The sequence below is a fragment of the Balaenoptera ricei genome, chromosome 7 (genome assembly GCF_028023285.1).
Source record: "Balaenoptera ricei isolate mBalRic1 chromosome 7, mBalRic1.hap2, whole genome shotgun sequence".
NCBI classification, from domain to species: Eukaryota; Metazoa; Chordata; class Mammalia; order Artiodactyla; family Balaenopteridae; genus Balaenoptera; species Balaenoptera ricei.
Window position 1 is genome coordinate 83,261,004 of NC_082645.1, and position 21,651 is coordinate 83,282,654.

General features: G+C 41.7%; 1 protein-coding gene across 5 annotated transcripts in view; it reads right to left on the reverse strand.

Moving 5' to 3' along the window:
• The window catches only part of ANKRD44 (ankyrin repeat domain 44), a 329,006-nt gene that overhangs the window by 122,873 nt on the left and 184,482 nt on the right, over nucleotides 1–21,651 (reverse strand). For all 5 annotated transcript variants that reach the window (XM_059928405.1, XM_059928407.1, XM_059928406.1 and 2 more), the window contains exons 6-9: nucleotides 8,969–9,169; nucleotides 8,238–8,325; nucleotides 5,667–5,809; nucleotides 4,088–4,300 (exon numbers count right to left, since the gene is read on the reverse strand). In XM_059928405.1, the coding sequence (XP_059784388.1) occupies nucleotides 4,088–4,300; nucleotides 5,667–5,809; nucleotides 8,238–8,325; nucleotides 8,969–9,169 (645 nt within the window). The remainder of the gene's footprint in view (nucleotides 1–4,087; nucleotides 4,301–5,666; nucleotides 5,810–8,237; nucleotides 8,326–8,968; nucleotides 9,170–21,651) is intronic.

A 21,651-nucleotide genomic window follows, 5' to 3' on the forward strand; every position in this document is an offset into this window, starting at 1 on the left:
TATTAAGTATTGTGTCTCTATTATTTTATAATAATTAAACTTTGTGATATCACAATATTCAAAATCAAGGACAGGGCCATAGTCAATCTAAGCAAAATGAGGGACTGTAAAATGCATGCAGGACACATAGCCTTCCTCCCCTCTCCATCATCTTGCAATTTCTCATGAAGACATCACTTTTTGTGTTTTGTGAGGACAGAGGAAAACATAGTGAACACATGAGTAGGTATTGGCTACATTTCAATCTGCTATTTTCTTCTAACTTTGGAAAATCTAAACAAATACAAATTGTCTTGCAATCTACAAACACTTTCAAAATCCAAGGGCAACGTGGTGCAGAGAGATAACAACCTCCGGTCAGACTGAATGGCTCCACGGAAATGTTAGATGATCCATGCATCCAGAGTTAACTAATAAAGATTCAAGAGAATTAGGATGTAGACAGAGTAGACGGGGAGACTGAGGGAGAAGGCTAGATCTGATTCAAAATCCCATTTACACGGATTAGATAATACATAAACCCAAGTCTCAGACTTTTTTTAAATGGTGCTTCTTATACTCTATTGATGATTAGCAGTCTACAGGAAAAAATTAACTATTAAAATTAAGTAGCTATGCTTTCCATGTCCATTTTGTGGGGGAGAAGAGAAGGCTGCCATAAACCAAGGCACCATACCTAGTTGAAGCCTCTTATCCAATCTGAACTGGCTGCTAGTCAGTTACCTGGGAGAAGTAGGTAGGTATGCCAGAAAGTGGCCTTCTAACCTCAGCATCGGGCACACTGAAAGCATCAGTTGGCATGCTTTACAGAGGAAATGGAGAGCATCAGATAACCCCGTGAATTAATTAAGGCTGGTAAAGAGAGATACTTTATCTAACTTCAATAATGTTCCTTCCTCTGGAGGATCCACAGGATGTCCCTCAGACATCAGGATGGCAAGAAAAGTGTCACAAGTCTTGGGGACATTGACGGTTGAGCCACCTGTTTGCCTCCTGTCCTCCACCACCCTCCTCTTAGACTTTAACCCCACATGTTGGCTCTTTCACCACCTTGGTTTCTTTGTTGCTCCTAAAGATCTTCATCTCACCTCCATGTAGGACCTTTGATGGCGTTCCCTTACAAGATCTAGAACTCTGAAATTCTTTTCAGCTAGTTTACGTTTTCATTTCTGCCTGCTTTCTACCTTCATGAAGACACTCCATCCCCTTCGTTTCCTTCCCATCTTCCCTAACTCTTCTTTTTTCATCCGTTTCTCTGGCTCTTCCTCCTCCTCCTGATCCTAAGAGTAAAGGGTTACTGGAGTCCTACATCCCCTTCTCTACTCAGGCTATGATGTACTCTCTCCATGGGTGACCTCATCATCCTTTTCTCCCAGTTTCAACTATCAATCACCTCTATGTGAGTGAGACAACCTAGGTGTTTTCTTCTCTTCTCTACTGCTCTCCCATGCTAGAGAATCACATTTCGCACTATTGGTTTTCTCAGACTGGCTGTATCAAAGGCTCAAAATCAGCTTCTCAAGAACTAAACTCACTGGTTTTACCTTCTAAGCCTACTCTTTCTCCTGACATCCCTTTTAATAACAATAATCATTTATGGAGTACTCACTCTGTGGCAGGCATTGTTCTAAGTAATTTATGTGAGATAACTGGCTTAATCCTCACAACAGTCCCATGAGGAAGATACTACTGTTTCCCTAATTTTACAGATAAACAAACAGACACACAGAGAAGTTGTTTATGATTACATAATTACTAAAAGTCAAGGTAGGACGAGAATCTAGGCAGTCTAGACCCAGAACTGGACATTGAATCACTATGCTGTACTACCTCTTTAGCCAGATCTCAATTCTTATACTCATCTTTATCTCCTTCATCTCTTGTCCAATGAAATCCCAGCGATTTCCTTTCTGCGAAGCCTCTCCCTCCGTTGGCTGTCCCCATCCCCCTGTCCTCATTACCTCTTATCCAGACCCATTTCATTGACTTCCAGTTATCTTCTACTTGTCCCCTCCCTAGGTCCACTATATCTGAAATTTTTTTTTTTTTATAAAAATGAAAATAGCTTTTTTTTTTTTTGGATATAAAAATAACACATGCTTATGGCATCACAATAAGAAGATTAAACCAAATATATTGAAAAGAAACTAAAAACCCAAATCATAATTTTGCCTCACTGGAGTGATAACTGTTGCTAGGATACTGATGTAGATTCCAGATATTTTTCTCTTTCTGTGCACATACATAGACACATACTTTTTGAAATTATAAAACTGGATCATATTTACTTATTGCATTTTAATTTTTCATTGATTACACGGGGCATTGCTAGTCTTTTTGATACTTGCCAATTTTAAAGGCAAATATTAATGTATTAGTATTATAAAAGTATTAGTTTGCATTTCTCTAATGACTAGTAATACTGAATATCTTTTCCTAAGTTTAATGGATATTGTATTCTCTCTCTTGTGATCTGCATTTGCCCATATTTTCTAGTAGGCCATCAGACTTTTTCTTATTGATTTTTATGAGCTCTTATATATTAAATATGTTAACTCCTTGCTTATACGTATATTGCAGAAAAATTTCCGAGTTGCTCCCCTTTCAATTTTATGTTAAGGTTTTTGTTTTTTTCTTTTTTGTTGTTGTGTCTTATTATATAAAAGTTTAAAAATTTTATTTAGTCATATATACGTTTTTTTCTTTATGTTTTCTGTCTCTGGTTTTCTGTGCCCAGATTACTGTTTCTAATGCTCAGTTCTGATCATGTGGCCTCTATAATGATTAGCGGACCCACACCCTATAGAGGCCCCAACTCCTTGGCCAGTAGATAAGTGCTCATTCTTCAGGTCACATTTCAGCTTGTTCCTGGCTCCTTTCTTTCATATGATTTGTACTCCATTCAATCACAATAAATAGCTATTCTGAAAATTTGTCCCATATTTCCCCACTATTATAAATTAAATGAAAAAATATAAAAGGACTTTAATAGTGAATAGAGAAGATCATTAAAATAGACTGATCCAATATTCTGGAAATTAAATCTTGGAAATAACAATTTTTCAAAAGCAGAGACAGAATACACTGGGACCTTGCTTTACAATTCCTGTGTGCTTGGGAGAAGGGAAGCTGAGGATGCGAACAAGGTCACTTGGTATACATCAGGATATTCTGCTACAATCTAAATGCATCCAAGTGATGTAACCTGGATCATGAAGACTACCTGCAAAAGTTCCTCTTGGTTATGTTACAGTGAGCAGACTGGTTACCTAAAGTTTACCTATCGAGACCTCTCAACTCCTTTGCTTGCCATTCCATGTATCTGGAATGTCCTCTCTCAAATTCTCTCTATCCCTCCTCATCGCAACTGATATCAATCTTCAGCTCAAAAGCAATCTCTAGTTTTGATGCCCAAGCAAAAAGCAAGTCAATACTTGCTTCTTATAGTTTGCAGCACTTTATTAATCTCTCACGCCACTCATGACATTCTCTCTTGCCCCATGATTATCTGAGTACATTGTCTCCTTGCCATATCGTAAATTCCTTGAGGGCACCTTGGAGTACACACCCAGTACCAAACAGAGGGCACTAGGTAGTCCTCAGTAAGTTTGCTGAGTAAAGGAATTACCATTAAAACCAGATTAATATCATATGATTGAAGCCACTATCTGGGGTTTACTCCAGGAAGCCATTTGAGAAACTCCTTGGAGGGCCTTGCGGGTTGGAAACAGACCTGAGATCATTAGGTTAGGCTTCCTTTTCATGCTCAGCATCTCTGCCCTATCAGCTCAACATTCACCTCAGTATTAGGATCTCGGCCAAGTCAACATCCCTGAGACCCAGTATTTGCTCCCGTATATTCACTAAGCTACCAAGGGCACGTGGCTAGAACCTCAGTGCCATCCACTGGTACCACCAGTCCTGCAGAAGTTTCCACATCATGCCAATATAGGGTAAGTCCGCAAGAATCAGGATGCTTCGAGTTACAATTCACTAATTGTAATTTACAGCAGGTGAGTTTGCTCAAACAGAGGCTCAACGCAAAGGTATTTCACACTGAGAAAGGGAGACTGAGAGAGAGTCATACCTGAATGTTAACATCCGCCCCGTTGTTTACTAATAGTTCAAGACACAAAGCACCGTGTGTGGAGGCAGCAGCAAAATGCAACGGGGTGAACCCGCTGTTGTTCGGCTGGTTCACGTTAGCACCGTAGTCGGTCAGCTCGTTGACTACAGCATCCTGCCCGTTGTAGCAGGCCAGGTGGAGGGCCGTATTTCCATACACATTGATTTCATCAATCTGCAAATGAGTCCAACATGGGCGATTAAAAGCACTGAAGCCAATTTACTCCATTTGCCACCGAAAGCCTAATGGCTGTGCTGGAGAAAGGAAATACCCATCTGTCAGTGTGATCATTCAGAGCTTACCCTTGCCCCAGTGTGGTCATCCTGGGAAGGCTTCTCACGCGGAGGTAAAGATCAGCAAAACGTGAAAGTGACAGAAAGTGAGCTGGGAGGAAGAGTGAGAGGTTTCCACTCGTGGGAAGATATCTTTCAGCTAGGGAAGGGATAAAAAGGGAAAGGCAGGGCTTCCCTGGTGGCGCAGTGGTTGAGAGTCTGCCTGCCAATGGAGGGGACACGGGTTCGAGCCCTGGTCTGGGAAGATCCCACATGCCACGGAGCAGCTGGGCCCGTGAGCCACAACTACTGAGCCTGCGTGTCTGGAGCCTGTGCTCCGCAACAAGAGAGGCCGCGATAGTGAGAGGCCCGCGCACCGCGATGAAGAGTGGTCCCCGCTTGCCGCAACTAGAGAAAGCCCTCGCACAGAAACGAAGACTCAACACAGCCATAAATAAATAAATAAATATTTACAAAAAAAAAAAAAAAGGGAAAGGCAAAGCTGCCTCAAAACGCCAGAGGAGACCTGAATCGGGGGAGCAAGAAAAGAGCCCGAATCTCAACAGTGAACAGAAGAGGAAAGGGTGGGAGGTGCTCAGGGAGCTGCTGTGGGGCCTGAACTCAGAACCCGCTCTGCTGTCTGACACCTCAAGAGGCCACATTCTGGTGGCTGGGCTGTGGAGCTGCCCTGGTTATTTAGCCCCCAGCTCCCTCTTGCTCTCCCAGACCTGCCCTGACTGCTGTTATCACCATCTCACTACTGCAGCTTGGTTTTCCTTTCCTCCGGGACAGCCTCACTACTGCTCCTGCCCTGCTACCTAAGGAGAATGGGGTGAGGCCTACTTCTCCAGCTCAGCATGTTTGTCCTGCCATTCATTCATTCATTCATTTCTGCTCGGAAGCCACGATTTAGAAGGCTAGGTTCTAAAGGTGGGATGATGAAACCTCACCAGTCTTTCAAAAACGACTGGTGAATATGTATCATAGATGATAAAATATTTCTCTATCTATATTGATATAGAAAGTTAGTCTGTTTCTGGCTTTCTACGACTTAGCATATGCCCCATTGCCCTTCATCAGTTGCCCATGTAAACTCAAAAAAGACAGGATGGTAAGAAATGAGGGGGGTTTTTTTCCCCTCTTGAATTAAAATGCAAACAGGATTTAATTTCAGAACAACAGAAAACCCACAAAGACACAGGATTTAATTTCAGAACAACAGAAAACCCACAAATGCACCATGGGGTGATGCCTGATTCATAGCTCACCTCCACCCCCAGATTCAGGAGATGCTTGACAACGCTGATCTGCCCGTTGGAGGCCGCGGCATGCAGGGGCGTGTAGCCCTTCTTATCCTTACACGTCACTTCCGCGCCGTGGTTAACGAGCAACGCCACAACGTCCAGGTGGCCTGTAGAAACAGAGCAGCAGAAAACATCGTTAACCTTTATAGGACAATTGGACAATTCATTCCACCTGAATTATCACCATCAGCTTTTATTGCCGCCAGCATTTTGCTAAGCTGTTTATAAAAAGCTGCTTCATGGCAAATATCCAACAAATATTTAGGGAGTACGTACTATGTGTCAGGCATCACGTAAGTGCTGTGGGAAGAAAAGAAGATGATTCACATGTGAGCCTTCTCTTTAAGGAGATCGATGCCTGTTTACAAATAAATAATGAGGAGGTCCTGCCAATATGTTAGAACCAGAGACTAAAAAAATTCATGTTAAATGAAAGCAATGCTTTTGAAACCAATTGCCATTCTTCACTGAAAAGTCTAACAATGACAATTTGGTTTGGAAAAACTAATGAAAGAAAAAAAGATCAATTAATCAGAACAACTCCAGATTATTGTTAAATCATATGAAACTGCTGCTGTTTGACCCTTTTTTGGGCCCACAAAAATGGCAACTTCATATGGTTCAACTTCAAATTCTCATGAATTACTGGCTAAACTGAAAACCCTTCTAGTTTCAACTCCTGTTGGCATATTTTCTAGAATATCTTCCTTTGTTCTCTATCTTGCTACATATACAACGATACATGTATCTGACCTTTATTTCCTGACTAAAGATTGTTCGATGCTTCAAGATCATTGCTCTAAACATTGTTGATAACTGAAGGGTAGAAGATGAGTACTGGCTCCAGGGCGTAAAATGTGTGTGTGTGTGTGTGTGTGTGTGTGTGTGTGTGTGTGTGTGTACAACAGAGACAGAGTTTTGTCTTGGCTAGTTTTATGAAGACTTATATACAGAAAAAAACTATTTTGAATTACTGATGGTGCTATCTTAAGCTCTTTGTCCTGGTTTTGTCCCTTAGTCCCTAAAGATAGTCATCTGTATATGTGTTCCTATTTGTATCCTGATGACACACAAAAATGTAACTTTACTGCTTTAAAGCAATTCTACACATATGTTTTAGCCACGTATCAGCAAAGAACAAACGTGAAACTCCAGGTTCTTTGAGTCCCACGTCACACTAGCTTAGTGTGTGCTCTGCCTAAACATCATGTGGCAAACGCTCACTGGCTCCAGTCCTGCAGGGACCGTGCAGACATCCAACCTGCTTCAAACAACTCGAAAGTCCATGTCACCTTGTAAAAAAGGATAATGCGTGCAAAATCTTAAGATTCTGTTTTTTTAAGTCCAAGAATTCACTCAGGCCCATCTATAGCCACAGAATTTATTTCATCCCTGTCCCAACCCATTCTCTTTTTTCTCCCCACAATTAACATTATTACTTTTTATGATAATAAAAGGCCCGTAGGCTTATTAAAAAGGATTCAGAGAAGGCAAAAAGGTGTTAAAAGGAAACCAAAATCATCCACAATCCCTTGAGATCCTCAGTGAATATTTCAATGTTTAATACATCCCAGGTTGTTTTCATTTTATAATATATTTTTAACAAAAATGAGGATTGTATTATTCATACTGTATTATGATCTGTTTTCACTTAACATATCACAGAACCTTTCTATGTTAATAAAAATACTAAAGATATCATCACTGTAGTTACTGCATAGTGTCCCATTGTGTAGATCTTTCACAATCTCCTGTGTTGTGATGGGCAGTCAGGGTGTTTATAACTTGGTGCTGATAGAATCCTGCTTTTCTGCTTTTCTAATTGCAGGATGTTCTCCAATTAGAAACACAAAGGAAGGATCTTAGTTCTTTTAGTTCTTCATTTCCCAAGAGTCAACACTGAGAATAAACTCTATGAGGGCTCTCATTTGTCAGTGGTATTAGTGCCAACAAAAGTGAAGAGGAAAAGCATAGAAATGTAATGTCTTCCTTTGTCTTCTGCACCCGAGCTGGCAGAAACAAGGAGCAAGCCCCAGCTCTGTGGGCAGTGGGGTAGCAGAATCACCCACAGTGACTCTGGGCACCTCCACCTACACGACAGCCAGGGTGTTGTCCTTTATTCCTTCCTTTTTGTTTCTTTCAGGAATATTGATAAATAAAAAGACAAATGAAATTTACATCCTTGCTTTGCTAGCCCGTCCTTTCTTTTTAAACACCTTATTTTGCTGCCATAACAAGTTAAAATAAGCACGATTTGTGCAGCTTTCCAATCCAGATTGAAACACATTCAATGAAGTCCACGCCATGATTCATCCCTCCTGCTCTTTGTAGGATAAATAAATCTCTGACAAAGCAACTGCCCAATTAGAGTGCTCTGTGCGTGCCAGTACAAGGACCGGATCTTAATTCAATTGAATCCCAAGCTTGAAAAGAAGTCAGGCTCGCCCAAGAGAAAACCTGTGTGGTCAGTGAGAAACCCGGGGCTTCTTTAGTTCAAGTTATCTGCACTTTGCTCTCCATTCATGGAATCCTTACCCATATAAGCTGCCCAGTGCAGAGCACGCCGGTCCTTCTTGTCAAACGCATTGATGTTTGCCCCTTTGGCCAAGAGTAAATTAACCATCTGAAAGATAACCGACAGTGAAATCAAGTGTATACTCTGTAATGGTGAGGGGTCCTCACCCTCAGCAGGTGATCTGAGTCAAATTAATGTCCAACCTAAAGGCAGGTCAGGGCTTCCCTGGTGGCGCAGTGGTTGAGAGTCTGCCTGCTAATGCAGGGGACACGGGTTCGAGCCCTGGTCTGGGAAGATCCCACATGCCGCGGAGCAACTGGGCCCATGAGCCACAACTACTGAGCCTGCGCGTCTGGAGCCTGTGCTCCGCAACAAGAGAGGCCCGCGCACTGCGATGAAGAGTGGCCCCCGCTTGCTGCAACTAGAGAAAGCCCTCGCACAGAAACGAAGACCAAACACAGCAAAAATAAATAAATAAATAAATTTAAAGGCAGGTCAGAGATCTGAAGTTCAAAGTAGGAAGATACCACGGCCAACCTGCGGCATGTGTGTCAGAGGAAAAGACTGAGGTGTCGGCTACTTTTTCAATTCACTGTGGCTCTAAATTTAAAAATAGGTATAGTTGCCTAAGGTTTGGTGTACAAATATTATTGTCACATTATCTAAAAGCCTCAGCAATGAGATTAGGTTCCACATGGGGCTAAGAGGGTCTGTGGGGAGGATTGTTGTTCTCAATGACGAGGACATTGACCTCCACATGGCCATTCAGAGCGGCATGGTGCAAGGCTGTGCGCCCCCCTCGGTCAGAGACATTGACGCTGCTCAGCAGGGGAATGATGACTTCCGCACACTTGATGGCCTTATTGGCTGCTGCCACGTGGAGCGGGGTCTGCCAGTTCTTGTCCCTCGCGTTGACGTCAGCCGAGTGCTTAATCAACACTTGCACTGCTTCCTACAACAAAAGCAGAATTTGCAGGGGTCACTGACAAACGCTCAGTCAATCCTTATTGCGTATAAGCTGCTTCACCAGACCCTGGAACTACAGAATGGGAATGGCTCCCTGCCCTCACAGGCTGGCTCACGACGTATATTCTTCTGAGACAAGCAAGGTCATACGGGATGAAGATTAAAAGAGTGGCACAGGGCTTCCCTGGTGGCGCAGTGGTTGAGTCTGCCTGCCAATGCAGGGGACACGGGTTCGAGCCCTGGTCTGGGAAGATCCCACATGCCGCGGAGCAACTGGGCCCGTGAGCTACAATTACTGAGCCTGCGCGACTGGAGCCTGTGCTCCGCAACAGGAGAGGCCGCGATAGTGAGAGGCCCGCGCACCACGATGAAGAGTGGCCCCGCCTGCCACAACTAGAGAAAGCCCTCGCACAGAAACGAAGACCCAACATAGCCAAAAATAAATAAATAAATTAATTAAAAAAAAAAAAAAAGAGTGGCACAGATTAAAACAGATTCACTCTCCCTTTCTCTGTTAGGCCAAGAGCCCTGGCATAACTCTAAAACCAAATAAACCTTCCAAGTGTAAGGTTTCCTTACAAAATATAAGGTATCCTTAGGCCAAACGAGAGCACTCATGTGCAAGTAGGTTAAAACATCCATAGACCAAAGGGCCCCCAAAGATCATCCAAGGTTAGACATATTTGTCAGTAAGCCTCCCTCTTCCAAAGCCAAAGGCCCCAAAGCTCTCCAGACATTCTTGGATCAATTTATAAATCTTTGGTTCTCTTGGCCAAATCTCAACCCTCCCTGCGTGATCAATAAGCAGTCAAGGGAAGTGGATGTCTATTACCACCTCAACTTGAAGTTACGAAATTGTTCCTTCTTTCCCCAATCTTTTCTATGTTAAAATGAGACTTTTTTTCTGCTGTTGAGTCCCTTCACCCTTACTGAGCCTCCCACTTTTGATTTTCCTTCTATTGACCTAATCATCTTTTTAGCCTCTTGAACTATAACTCTCCACCTTGGCTGTGCAATGGAATCACCTGGGGAGCTCTTAAAAATACACATGACTGTTCTGTATTGATTCCAACTGGCCTCAGAATGTCTGTAAAGCTCCCTGGGGACTCTGTTATGCAGCCAGGATTTAGGACACTCTTCTCTTTAGTCAAGTAAATGATATAACTTCTCTCAAGAGGAGGAAACGGCTGTCGGTTGTTTCTCTTTATGTTTAGAGACATCCCTGAGACCAGCTGGGTGTCCCTGGCTCCTTTATGGACATCTTGTCAATGTGGCATCAATAGACCAATGAAAGGCATTAGTACCACATTCCTGCCACCCTTCATGGACAAAGAACTTACCCTTGTCCACCTTAATCCCCACAGACCTGGACTGTCTATCAACTTTATCATGCAGGTATATAAAAGAATCCCCCAAAAGTAGATGACTTGAACTCTCAGAATTAACATTTTAACCAGGGACATAAATGATGAAATTAAAAAAATGTTCCATGAATCAGTAGTGGCAACATATTGAGATGAATGGCTAACTTGAACAGTAGAATGAGAGCAAAAAGAAGTTAACTTTGCAGATTAGACAATACACTTTAAGAAAACAATGTGACTCCATTTAGATGCTATAAATAAAGGGCAATAAACTGATAGGATCCAAGCAAACAATCAAGTTGTTAAGATTACCAAAAAGGAAAAAAAAAAAGATATATGCCACCCATCCTCAGCACAACTGATGATAATGACTATTAAATATTCCTTGAGCCCATTTTAGAGTGAAACATGTGTACATGTATTATAAATGCTCGCTTACTATGTAAAAAACACTGTTAGAACTATGGAAGAGTGAAGGAAACATTAGCCAGGCTCTATCCTAAAAATTAGGTGGGTGAACAAAAAAGAAAAGAAAAGCTAGATCACAATATAAGCGTTAAGATTTAAAAAAGAGAAAAATAATATTTTTATCAATTTTCATCTCATAAATTGTGCAGTTTATGTACATGTGCAATCAATTGTGATATGGGAAGAAAATATTGGAACCTCCATTTATATTTTATTTCCTTAAAAAGGAAAGCATTTAAGCTGCTATTTAACTTCTGGATTGGCATCCTGCCCTCAGTCAGCTCCATGGAAGATCTTGCCTCACAGTGTTGGAGATGCCCTCAGGGAGGGGTGGGGCTTCCACAGTGCTGGGGGGGGGGCGGGGCTTGCCCTCTCCATTCATTCACTTTGAGTGCACTGAAATACAGAGTGATGGCCTGCCCAGTCCATTTACAGATTGTAATACGTACCCTTAAACTGAAAACACCCTAAAATGGACAAGATTTATGCAAGGAACCCACAGATTAAAGATAATAATAATACCAATGCAAGCACAAATGATGTGAAAGTCACAGAGCTGACACCTCTACTCCTCGTAAAAGCTTTCTATCACCTACATTACAAGGTAAAAGTAACGACAAATTTAATCAGATCTGACAAGAGCTTGGCAAAAACAGAGAAATCATCAAAAGTCTATTATCCAGGGCTTCCCTGGCGGCGCAGTGGTTAAGAATCCGCCTGCCAGTGCCGGGCACACGGGTTCGAGCCCTGGTCTGGGAAGATCCCACATGCCATGGAGCAACTAAGCCCGTGCGCCACAACTACTGAGCCTGCACTCTTAGAGCCCGTGAGCTACAACTACTGAGCCCGCGTACCGCAGCTACCGAAGCCCATGCGCCTAGAGCCCGTACTCCGCAACAAGGGAAGCCACCGCAATGAGAAGCCCGCGCACCGCAAGGAAGAGTAGCCCCCGCTCGCCGCAACTATAGAAAGCCCGTGCACAGCAACGAAGACCCAACGCAGCCAAAAATAAACAAATTTGTAAAAAAAAAAAAAAAGTCTATTATCTATATGGTTATTTAAGACTAGGACAAATGAAAAGCCTCACTCTAATATTTCACCTGTGCCTTGAAATATTATCTAATGATAGTAGTTCTTATATATAATTTATAAATAAATGAGATGCATATTCTGGAGATGCATGCTGAAAAACTTTGCAGATATGTGGCCAAAAGGGTTGGAGATAACCATCTCAAAAGCAGTACTATAAAAAACGGTATATATCCTTTTCACACATTCACAGCAAAATAACAATACATACTGTCTCTTTAATACCTTCGCTTTGTATCTTATTTTACTGTACTTGTACAGATTCTTGCTTTTCATTAAATATTATGTAAATTCAGGATAGACTAACAAAACGGAAAATGTACAGGAACATTTTACAAATTTATAAGACCAATTCATGAGAAATTTGTTTTTTAAAGGTAAAATGTGATTGCTCTTAGAGTAACTGCGACTAGGTGAATGAGATATTACCTAGGAGAGGCCCTACTTTTAAACGAATATTTAGGAATGATTTTCATTGTACACACAGAAATACTTTAAGCAAAGAAAATATACATTCATATGCCAGTTATAGTTTATATATAAATAAGTGCTTTTAGAGTTTGTGGGGGAAAAAACTGTATTCTTAAGTAGATAATACTTCTAAAAATATTTTAATCAGATAAATTTTGGTTTGGTTTTGTAAATAAAATTTTATTGGAACACAGCCTCATTCATTTGTTTACATATTATCTATGGTTGCTTTCAAATTACAACAGCAGAGTTGAGTATTTGTGACAGAGACCACATGCAGCCATCAAAGCTTAAAATATTTACTATCTCACCCTTCACGGAAAAAGTTTGCAGACCCCCTGGACTAGCTCTCTGTTTGAATGACCACAAACTATAAATTATCAAATCTGGTTAAACTAAAATTTTGTTATTTACCAGCATGAAAAAATACTATTTTTAAGTCCAAATAGTCTTTTAAGGAGGGCAGGTCCTATGAAAAGAGTCAGAGGCCTCTGAGTTCAGCTCTTGCTATGTGATGGTGGGTCTACAGTGAATTTTAGGAGGGGGCCAAACAGAGTTGCATTGCTCTGCATAATAGAGCGGGAAGCATTTAGAGCTTGGCAGGAAGGAAGGGATGAGGACAGAGAGATTGGAGAGAGGACGTGGCCCTGCACCCAGGGAGGAAGTGTACATCTGGGTGGGAACAGAGTCAACAGGCCAAGAGGGAAGAGGAGAAAGCTGATGCACAGACCCAATGAGTGCAGCAAGAGCAGGCTTGCGGAGCCAGGCAACCAAAACTTAAATCTCCAGGAATTCTTTGGAATTGTCGGGAGAATATCAGACTTTGAACAAGTGGTTTCCAGTCAGTCATATCCATTTAGAAGGCTAGGTGCCCCTGACCAACATCTGGGTTATACCTCAAAACTTAGAAAAGGAGAAGGTTCAAGTTCATTGATCAGATAGGAAAAAAAGAAGTGGGTAGGGTCTCTAATAAATTTCTTGTCATGTGAACTTTACATAATTCCCAAGTGAGTGCCCATTTCACCACGTGTCTTTTGTACCAACACTCACTTTCACAGTTCAAGGACACCTAGAATAACCGTTACTTTTATTTCTCCAATTTTATAAAATGTTTTAACTTTGCCATTCTCCATTTTTACTTTTATATCTGCTTATATAGTGAATTGAACAGTTTTCATCTTACTTGACAAGAAAGGACTCTATCAAGGAATACTTAGTCTACAAAGGAGGGGTTCTTATTTAATTTCCAAGGATTAACCTTTTTTTTTAAAAGAAAATGCAAGTATAAAATGATTATGGAATTAAATTCACAGATATACCGGATATTAGAAGTAGAAAAGGCCTCAGGGGTCATCTGGATTGACCCCTCATTTCATTTGATAGGCAGCTTCATTTTATAGGGAAGACGGCTGAAGATGGTTTGCCAGACTGGGTTTAAGGGCTCGTGCATTTTCTACTAGGTCAGAGCTTACTCAGCGCACAGTAACAGCCAAGCACCCTGACGTAAATACTTTGAAACGTTAATTCTCCTTAGTTATTTACATTTGTTTTTAAATTTTATTTATTTATTTATTTATTTTTGGCTGTGTTGGGTCGTTTCTGTGCAAGGGCTTTCTCTAGTTGCAGCAAGTGGGGGCCACTCTTCATCGCGGTGCGCGGGCCTCTCACTCTTGCGGCCTCTCTTGTTGCAGAGCACAGGCTCCAGACGTGCAGGTTCAGTAGTTGTGGCTCACGGGCCCAGTTGCTCCGCAGCATGTGGGATCTTCCCAGACCAAGGCTCGAACCCAGGTCCCCTGCAATGGCAGGCAGATTCTCAACCACTGCACCACCAGGGAAGCCCAGTTATTTACATTTTTAAACGCTGAAGTTTTAGCCTGCCAAACTGGCTTCGTACATTTAATAGAAATGTAATACAATACTTTCACAAAAACGAAGCTTTGATTTAAAAAGACTACAATTTCCTTTTTCAAAGTTGCATTTCTCTTTCAAAAATTTTAATCTTGTAAGCATTTTAATTTGGTTTTAAGAGGAAGTAATTCTACGGCTATTTAGGGAATTACTGATTTTTGTAATCAAAACAAGTCTCTCTTTTCCTGTATCACACATTGGCTAAAAAATTAACAGCTAGGAGTTTGCGCTGACAGAAACTTACAAGGTAAAAAAGAAGCTAATGTGGGCAAAGGGAAGCCAAACAATTTCTGAATCAAGAAAGGATACTTAAACAGTACTTTTCAAACTATCTGTGGTGAAGGGACAGTTTTTTTTTTAATTATTATTATTTCAAATTCATCATGAGTAATTAGAAGAATAATAAAATGAAAAAAGACAAAGACAAATTATAAACTCCATTATTTTATCATTTAATTTAGCAGGCATGAAATTACTCTATCAAATTTCTCTAAAAGTTGCTAAATGCTCACTCATGTCACAAAAGGAAAGACAAAAACTCAGACTAGTCACAAGCCACACTGTGAGCAGTGCTGCTTCAAAGCCTTGATTTCTTTTTTTTAAAGAAATTCACGTTCTTTTATTTATTTATTTATTTATTTATTTATTTATTTATTTATGACTGTGTTGAGTCTTCGTTTCTGTGCGAGGGTTTTCTCTAGTTGTGGCAAGTGGGGGCCACTCTTCAACGCGGTGCGCGGGCCTCTCACTATCGCGGCCTCTCTTGTTGCGGAGCACAGGCTCCAGACGTGCAGGCTCAGTAATTGTGGCTCACGGGCCCAGTTGCTCCGTGGCATGTGGGATCTTCCCAGACCAGGGCTCGAAGCCGTGTCCCCTGCATTGGCAGGCAGATTCTCAACCACTGTGCCACCAGGGAAGCCCTGATTTCTTTTTTAACGAACAAGCATGTGTGAGGATTCTGGCATTTCTCCTGAGTAGAGGGATCAGCCTAGTTAGCATTCAGCCTTAGGACTGTAGGCCTTGTTGGATTACACTCCACAGTAGGCTGTCCTATATGAGACACAGAAATAATAGACAGAGGGAGGAACTGTCACGGGATGTGACACAGGAGGGAATTGGAGATGGCATCTGCAGTCATTTTATTTCTACTTTTTATGACTTTCTCCTTTTACAAAAGGTCACTCCAACCCTGTATAAGAAGTAGAAACATACACTGTGGCACATGGAAAAGATGAGAAGAAATAGGATACATGTGCCTTAAAAACTGTTGCCTCCAATATTTGTTTTTCTTACTCTCAAATGTGCATTGCATTTAAGTAATCATAAATTACTCATGGAAAAGTAATGCTTTATGACTATACAGAGTCCTTGTAGGCATAAACAATGTCAAATTTTATAAACTGTAAGTTGCTTTAGACCAGGGTCTGAGTCTCATACAATTTTCTATACTTGCCACAAAGCCTGGCAGGTATCTGGCACCTAGTGTATATTCAATAAATTTGGGTAGAATAAATATATTGGTATAATCATTAGCAAACTCTCTACGTAATAATACGCAAAAATTAACAAGACTTTTTTTTATATACAGCAGGAAAATTAACAAGACATTTACATGGGCTGAGGTCCCTGAGGCTGCACTCGAGTCCCGAACGCATTCACTCTATTAATGTAAAGTAATAACCAGTTGGAGCTTTTACCCTCTATTGATTATAGCAATTTCATATCCTGTAAGAATTGTATAAATTGGTGCCTAATTTGTTCCAATTAATCAAATTATTCTTCTAAAAGTACCTATTATTAAACTAAACTTGCACTTTATTATTATAATTATTATTAGAGTACAATTATTCTAAGAACTAGTAGTACAAAGGAAGACTTGGGGATGTGAAAGAATTCAAACTATTCAAGAACCACTGGGGGACTTCCCTGGCGGTCCAGTGGTAAAGAATCCACCTTCCAATGCAGGGGACACGGGTTTGATCCTTGGTCGGGGAACTAAGATCCCATATGCCGTGGGGCAACTAAGCCCGCGCACTGCAACTACTGAGCTCGCCTGCCTCAACGAGAGAGCCCGCGTGCCGCAAACTACAGAGCCCACACACCCTGGAACCGGCGTGCCACAACTAGAGAGAGAAAACCCAAACGCCACAACTAGAGAGAATACTGCGCGCCGCAAGGAAGGGCCCACACGCACTGCAGCAAAAAAGATCCAGGACGCCTCAACGAAGATCCCACGTGCCGCAACTAAGACCGGACGCAGCCAAAAAATAAAGAAAATAAATAATAAAATAAAATATTAAAAAAAAAAAAAAAAAGCACCACTGGCTTTAAACATTGGGAAGGCCAGATACTAAAGTATTTCCAATCTTTACTCTCTGGTCTCAAAGTGTGGTATGTACACCACATGCATCAGAATCTTCTTTTTGAAATACAGATTTCCAGCCTCAATTACAGGCTTCATCAAAATCACTGGGGGGTGAGGTTCTAGAACAGGTACTTTGTGTGTGTGCGTAATTTGATTGATTTATTTTTTAAATTGAAGTATAGTTGATTTACAATGTTGTGTTAGTTTCAGGAATACAGCAAAGTGATTCAGCTATATATATACATGAAATTACAAAATATTGAGCATAGTTCCCTGTGCTGTACAGTAGGTCCTTGTTGTCTATCTATTTTATATATAGCAGTGTTAGAACAGGTACTTTTAACGAGCACTGCAGATGATCTGAATGCACACTAAATCTGAATACTACTCATCTACCTTCTAATAGGTTATAAGATGCTTACTTTCTTCCCATTCTAGGTACAATCTATGTTCTATATGTGATCATCTTTTTATAATCATAAAGATAATTTATGGAAAGCAATAACATTCAAGTCTCCCATATAATTTTTCAAATTCTCCTGTCTATTAGCATTTAGCCCACCATAATGACAACGTTTTTCAGAGGGAAGGGGAAAATGTGATGTTTAAAGTTTAAGCTATAAAATAAAATGCTTCTCCTGCTCAGATCTGGGAAACATCTTTATACCTGTCAGACTTTTGTCTGCACAGACACAAAAATAGATGCATCTTATTAGTTGGACCAGTAGCCCTAGGGGTGCCCATGTGACGTGATGGGCAGCAGTGGAGCACGGCAGTTAGGAGAGCAGATTTTCGGGTTACACCCTCCTCCACTTACTGGCTGTGGTGTCCTAGGCTTGTTCCTTAACTTCTCTGAGATCACGTTTCCTAAATTAGGATTAATAACGGTGTCAATCTCAGAGAGTGATTCAGAGGTTAAAATGGAATAATGTGCAGAAAGTGCTTAGCACACTACCTAGCACACAGTAAGTGCTCAATAAACGTTCACCGTGACAATACATATTTGAACACAACATCCTCAATTCTACACCCCAAAGACAGAATACAACTATTTTCAACATTTCTAACCACAAAATAGCCTCCAGAACAGAAAAGTGACAAGTTCAGCAAATCCTTTGGTGCTACTCTCAGTTCATTAGAGAAGAAAATGCATGTGTGAAAGGTCAAACACATTTGGACACAGGCCACAGTAGGCTCTTTGGTTGTCTACTGGTTGTGTACTGGTTGTCTGCCCTCCACACAGTGTCCAAGAAGGGACACTTTGTACTCCCTCAAGGTCCACACTTAACAGTGCCCTCCACAGAGTGGGCTTCAACAAACATGTGTTAAACCCTCCAGGTTTGTATGCATTTCATTCCTTTCCCCTACAGCTGTTCTCTTCCAAGGGAAACAAAAAAGCAACAACAATAAGCTAAACAGGGGAAACGATATGAAATAATTCACAGCAGCACTTCAGATAATTCTCTCTGGCAGCCCCAAATCTTGCTCATGTATGTTATCTAGCATTGCAAAATAAGTTTCCCTAATATTTTCATATGAGACTCTCTTCATTTCTTCACAGCTGTGGGAGCAGTCAGAGAAAGAGGGGGATGAATGGTGGCCTGGGCGGGTCAGTAAGAACACAGCACTGGTGGGCTCCAATTATCTGTTTGGCGTTTCCTCCCTGGGAATCCCAGGCATGGGGAGCAGGTGGAGGCGGGAGGAGGAGGGGACTGGGCCTAGAAGGGGGCACACAATGCAGCCTGGTCAGTACCAAGTTATGTCTTAAAGGTTCATCTCCACAACCCAATCTATTTTGGACAGTTTTTAAGGGACATGACCATTTCTTGATCTACTTTCTTGTCTGCAGAGGAGCTTTTATAATGTCAAGCATGGGTGGATGTTTAATCAGTATTATGATCTGATATTCCTATTGCTATAACAGGCTGAGGAAATGAATTTAGCAAATGAACATGATTTTTCCAGGCATAGAAATCCAAACATGAAATTTGCCTGATGGAAAGAAGGCTCAGAAATGTTGACGTATACTGATAACTTTGACTTAACCTGATATCTTGTTGCACGCTATTTTTGAAACTTGTTCTGATTTTGCAGGATCCAGTGGCTTAACTTGCTTTTAGTGCCACGCTCCCATAAACAAACTTCAAGTTAGTTTACCTTCCATGCATGAAAGATGATTACCACCAGCGTTCTCTGTGCTGTATACTAGCTCCACGTTAGCAGTTTTACAGAGAACCAGGTTAACAAAGTTAAAGTGGAAAACCCAGTCTTTAACGAATCACTCAAAAAACAATTGTTTCCTGTGCAGGCTAGATGCTAAACATACAATGACAAGCAATAGGCATGCCACTCATTGCAAAGAACTTACTGCCTAGAAGATCTTTTTAATTAAAATGGAAAAATAATTTCAATGGCAGTTTTATATTGTGCTAAGTTAGCCAAGCTGAGCTACATTTCGCAGAGTTCCCTCCGCTGTACTGTTCCATTTAGGGTTGGTGCTGGAGAAATCTGCATGAGTTTTGGAAGGCATACATGAAACCACAGATTGACTGGCATGTTGGGTGCCAGGTTTGTGGCAGCTTGTGCACGGTGTCACTGACCAGCTGCATCACTGTGTTGGCAAAGGGCAGTACCAGGTTGATGCTTCTTCAGATCCTGCCATATCTTCTTCAGTTTCTTCCATTCCTGGGCCAGGTGCATGCAAGCTCAGAGGTGAAGCACACAGCTCCTTCTGCAAGGCACCCACATCCATGACGCAGAGGCAGTGAGAGACAGACAGGGGTTCCAGTTTATTCCTGTTTTCCCCCATTTCATGTTTAGCTTTTCTTTTCAACTGCAGACCCTGCTGGCCTACAGTGACTTTAGGACCACACAGAAACCAAGGGGATAGCCTTACATAAACTTCTTCAGCAGCTCACACAATTGTGTAAGCTCTAATTCCTATAATAAATATCTTATCTATATTTCTCATTGTGGTTCTGCTTCCCTGATTGAACCCTGAACCTTGAAGCTCCGAGAGAGATCAATTACCCACATTTTAGAAGCACAGGGGTATTGAAGACAATATAGAGTTTATAAGCCTTTCAATGAAGAAATGGTTTTTAAAACATATTTGTGTAAGGAATATCACTGTTTGCCCCATCTAAGCAATAGACAGATGTGCCAGCTCTCTTACTGAACACACATATCTTCTTTGGCAAGTGCTAATAGCAAAACTCCAAAAGACCAGCCCAAACCTTCTCTGTTCTTCCCCTCTCAAGCATGCTTCCCTTTCCCCAGCTATTTTTTAGGGGAGGCATAAAGTAATGGCTACAGGATAGAATTCACAAAAGGAAGGATGGGATGTAGCCAAGATGGCAGAGTGGGAAGACCCTGAACTCACCTTCTGCCAAAGGCACAACAAAATTGCAACTACTTACAGAGCAACTATCTATGAGAATGACCTGAAGACAGCAGAAAAGATTTCCCACAACTAAAGATATCAAGAAGGAACTACAATGAGATGGATGGGAGGGGCTAAGATGCAGTATACTCAGGACCCATACACCTGGGTCAGCAACCCATAAGTGGGAAGAATATCACAATGGCAGAGGTCCTCCCCAAGGAGCAAGGGGTCCAAGCCCCACACTGGGCTCCCCAGCCCAGGATCCTGCATCAGGAAGATGGGCTCCAAGAAGTTCTGCTTTGAAAACCAGTGGGACTTGTGTTCAGGAGAGCCAGAGACCTTAGGAACCAGACTGCTCCTAAAGGGCGTGTACAAAATCTCACACACTCCAAGTCCCAGTGCAGAGGCAGTAGTTTAAAAGGAGCCTGGGTCAGACCTACTTGCTATTCTTGGAGAGCCTCTCAGAGAGGCAGAAGGCAACCGGGAATCCATCTGAGGATAAAGACACTGGTGGCAGCCATTTGGGGGAGTTCATTCTACAATGATGCCAGCACTGGCAAGTGCCATTTTGGAATCCTCCTGATAGCCTATTAGTGCTGGGGGACTTACCTGCCCACCAGCACCAGCCCAGCACCCCCAAGGCTGCACAGCTAACTGCTTGGGGAAACTACCCATCCTCCAGTGGGCCCACAGTTACTCCATGAGGCAGAACCTCACAGCCTACCAAGTGGGAGCCAGCCCTGCCTCCCAGCAAACCCACAGTAATTGGACCCACTCCAACAGAGGGGGGCCTACAGCCCAGATGGTGGCACCCCTAGAGCATATAGCTCTGGTGACCAGAGGGAAGCATGCTGTTGGACCCCATAGGGCGTCTCCTACATAAGGCCACTTCTCTAAGATCAGGAAATGCAACTGACCTACCTAATGCATAGAAATAAACACAGAGAATTAGGCAAAATGAGGAGATAGAGGAGTATGTTCCAAATGAAGAAACAAGACAAAACCTCAGAAAAAGAACTAAATGAAGTAGAGATAAGCAATCTACCCAATAAATAGTTCAAGGTAATGATCATAAAGATGCCCAATGAACTCAGGAGAAGAATGGATGAACACAGTGAGCATTTTAACAAAGAGCTAGAAAATATAAAGAAGAACAAAACAAAGCTGAAGAATACAATAACTGAAATGAAAAATATACTAGAAGGAATCAACAGTAGGTTAGATGACACAGAGGAATGGATCAGCAATCTGGAAGACAGAGTAGTGGAAATCACCCAACCTGAACAGAAAAAAGAAAAACAGAATTTAAAAAAATGAGGATAGTTTAAGAGACCTCTGGGACAACATCAAGTGTACTAACATTTCCAATATAGGAGTCCCAGAAGGAGAAGAGAAAGAGAAAGGGGCAGATAAATAAT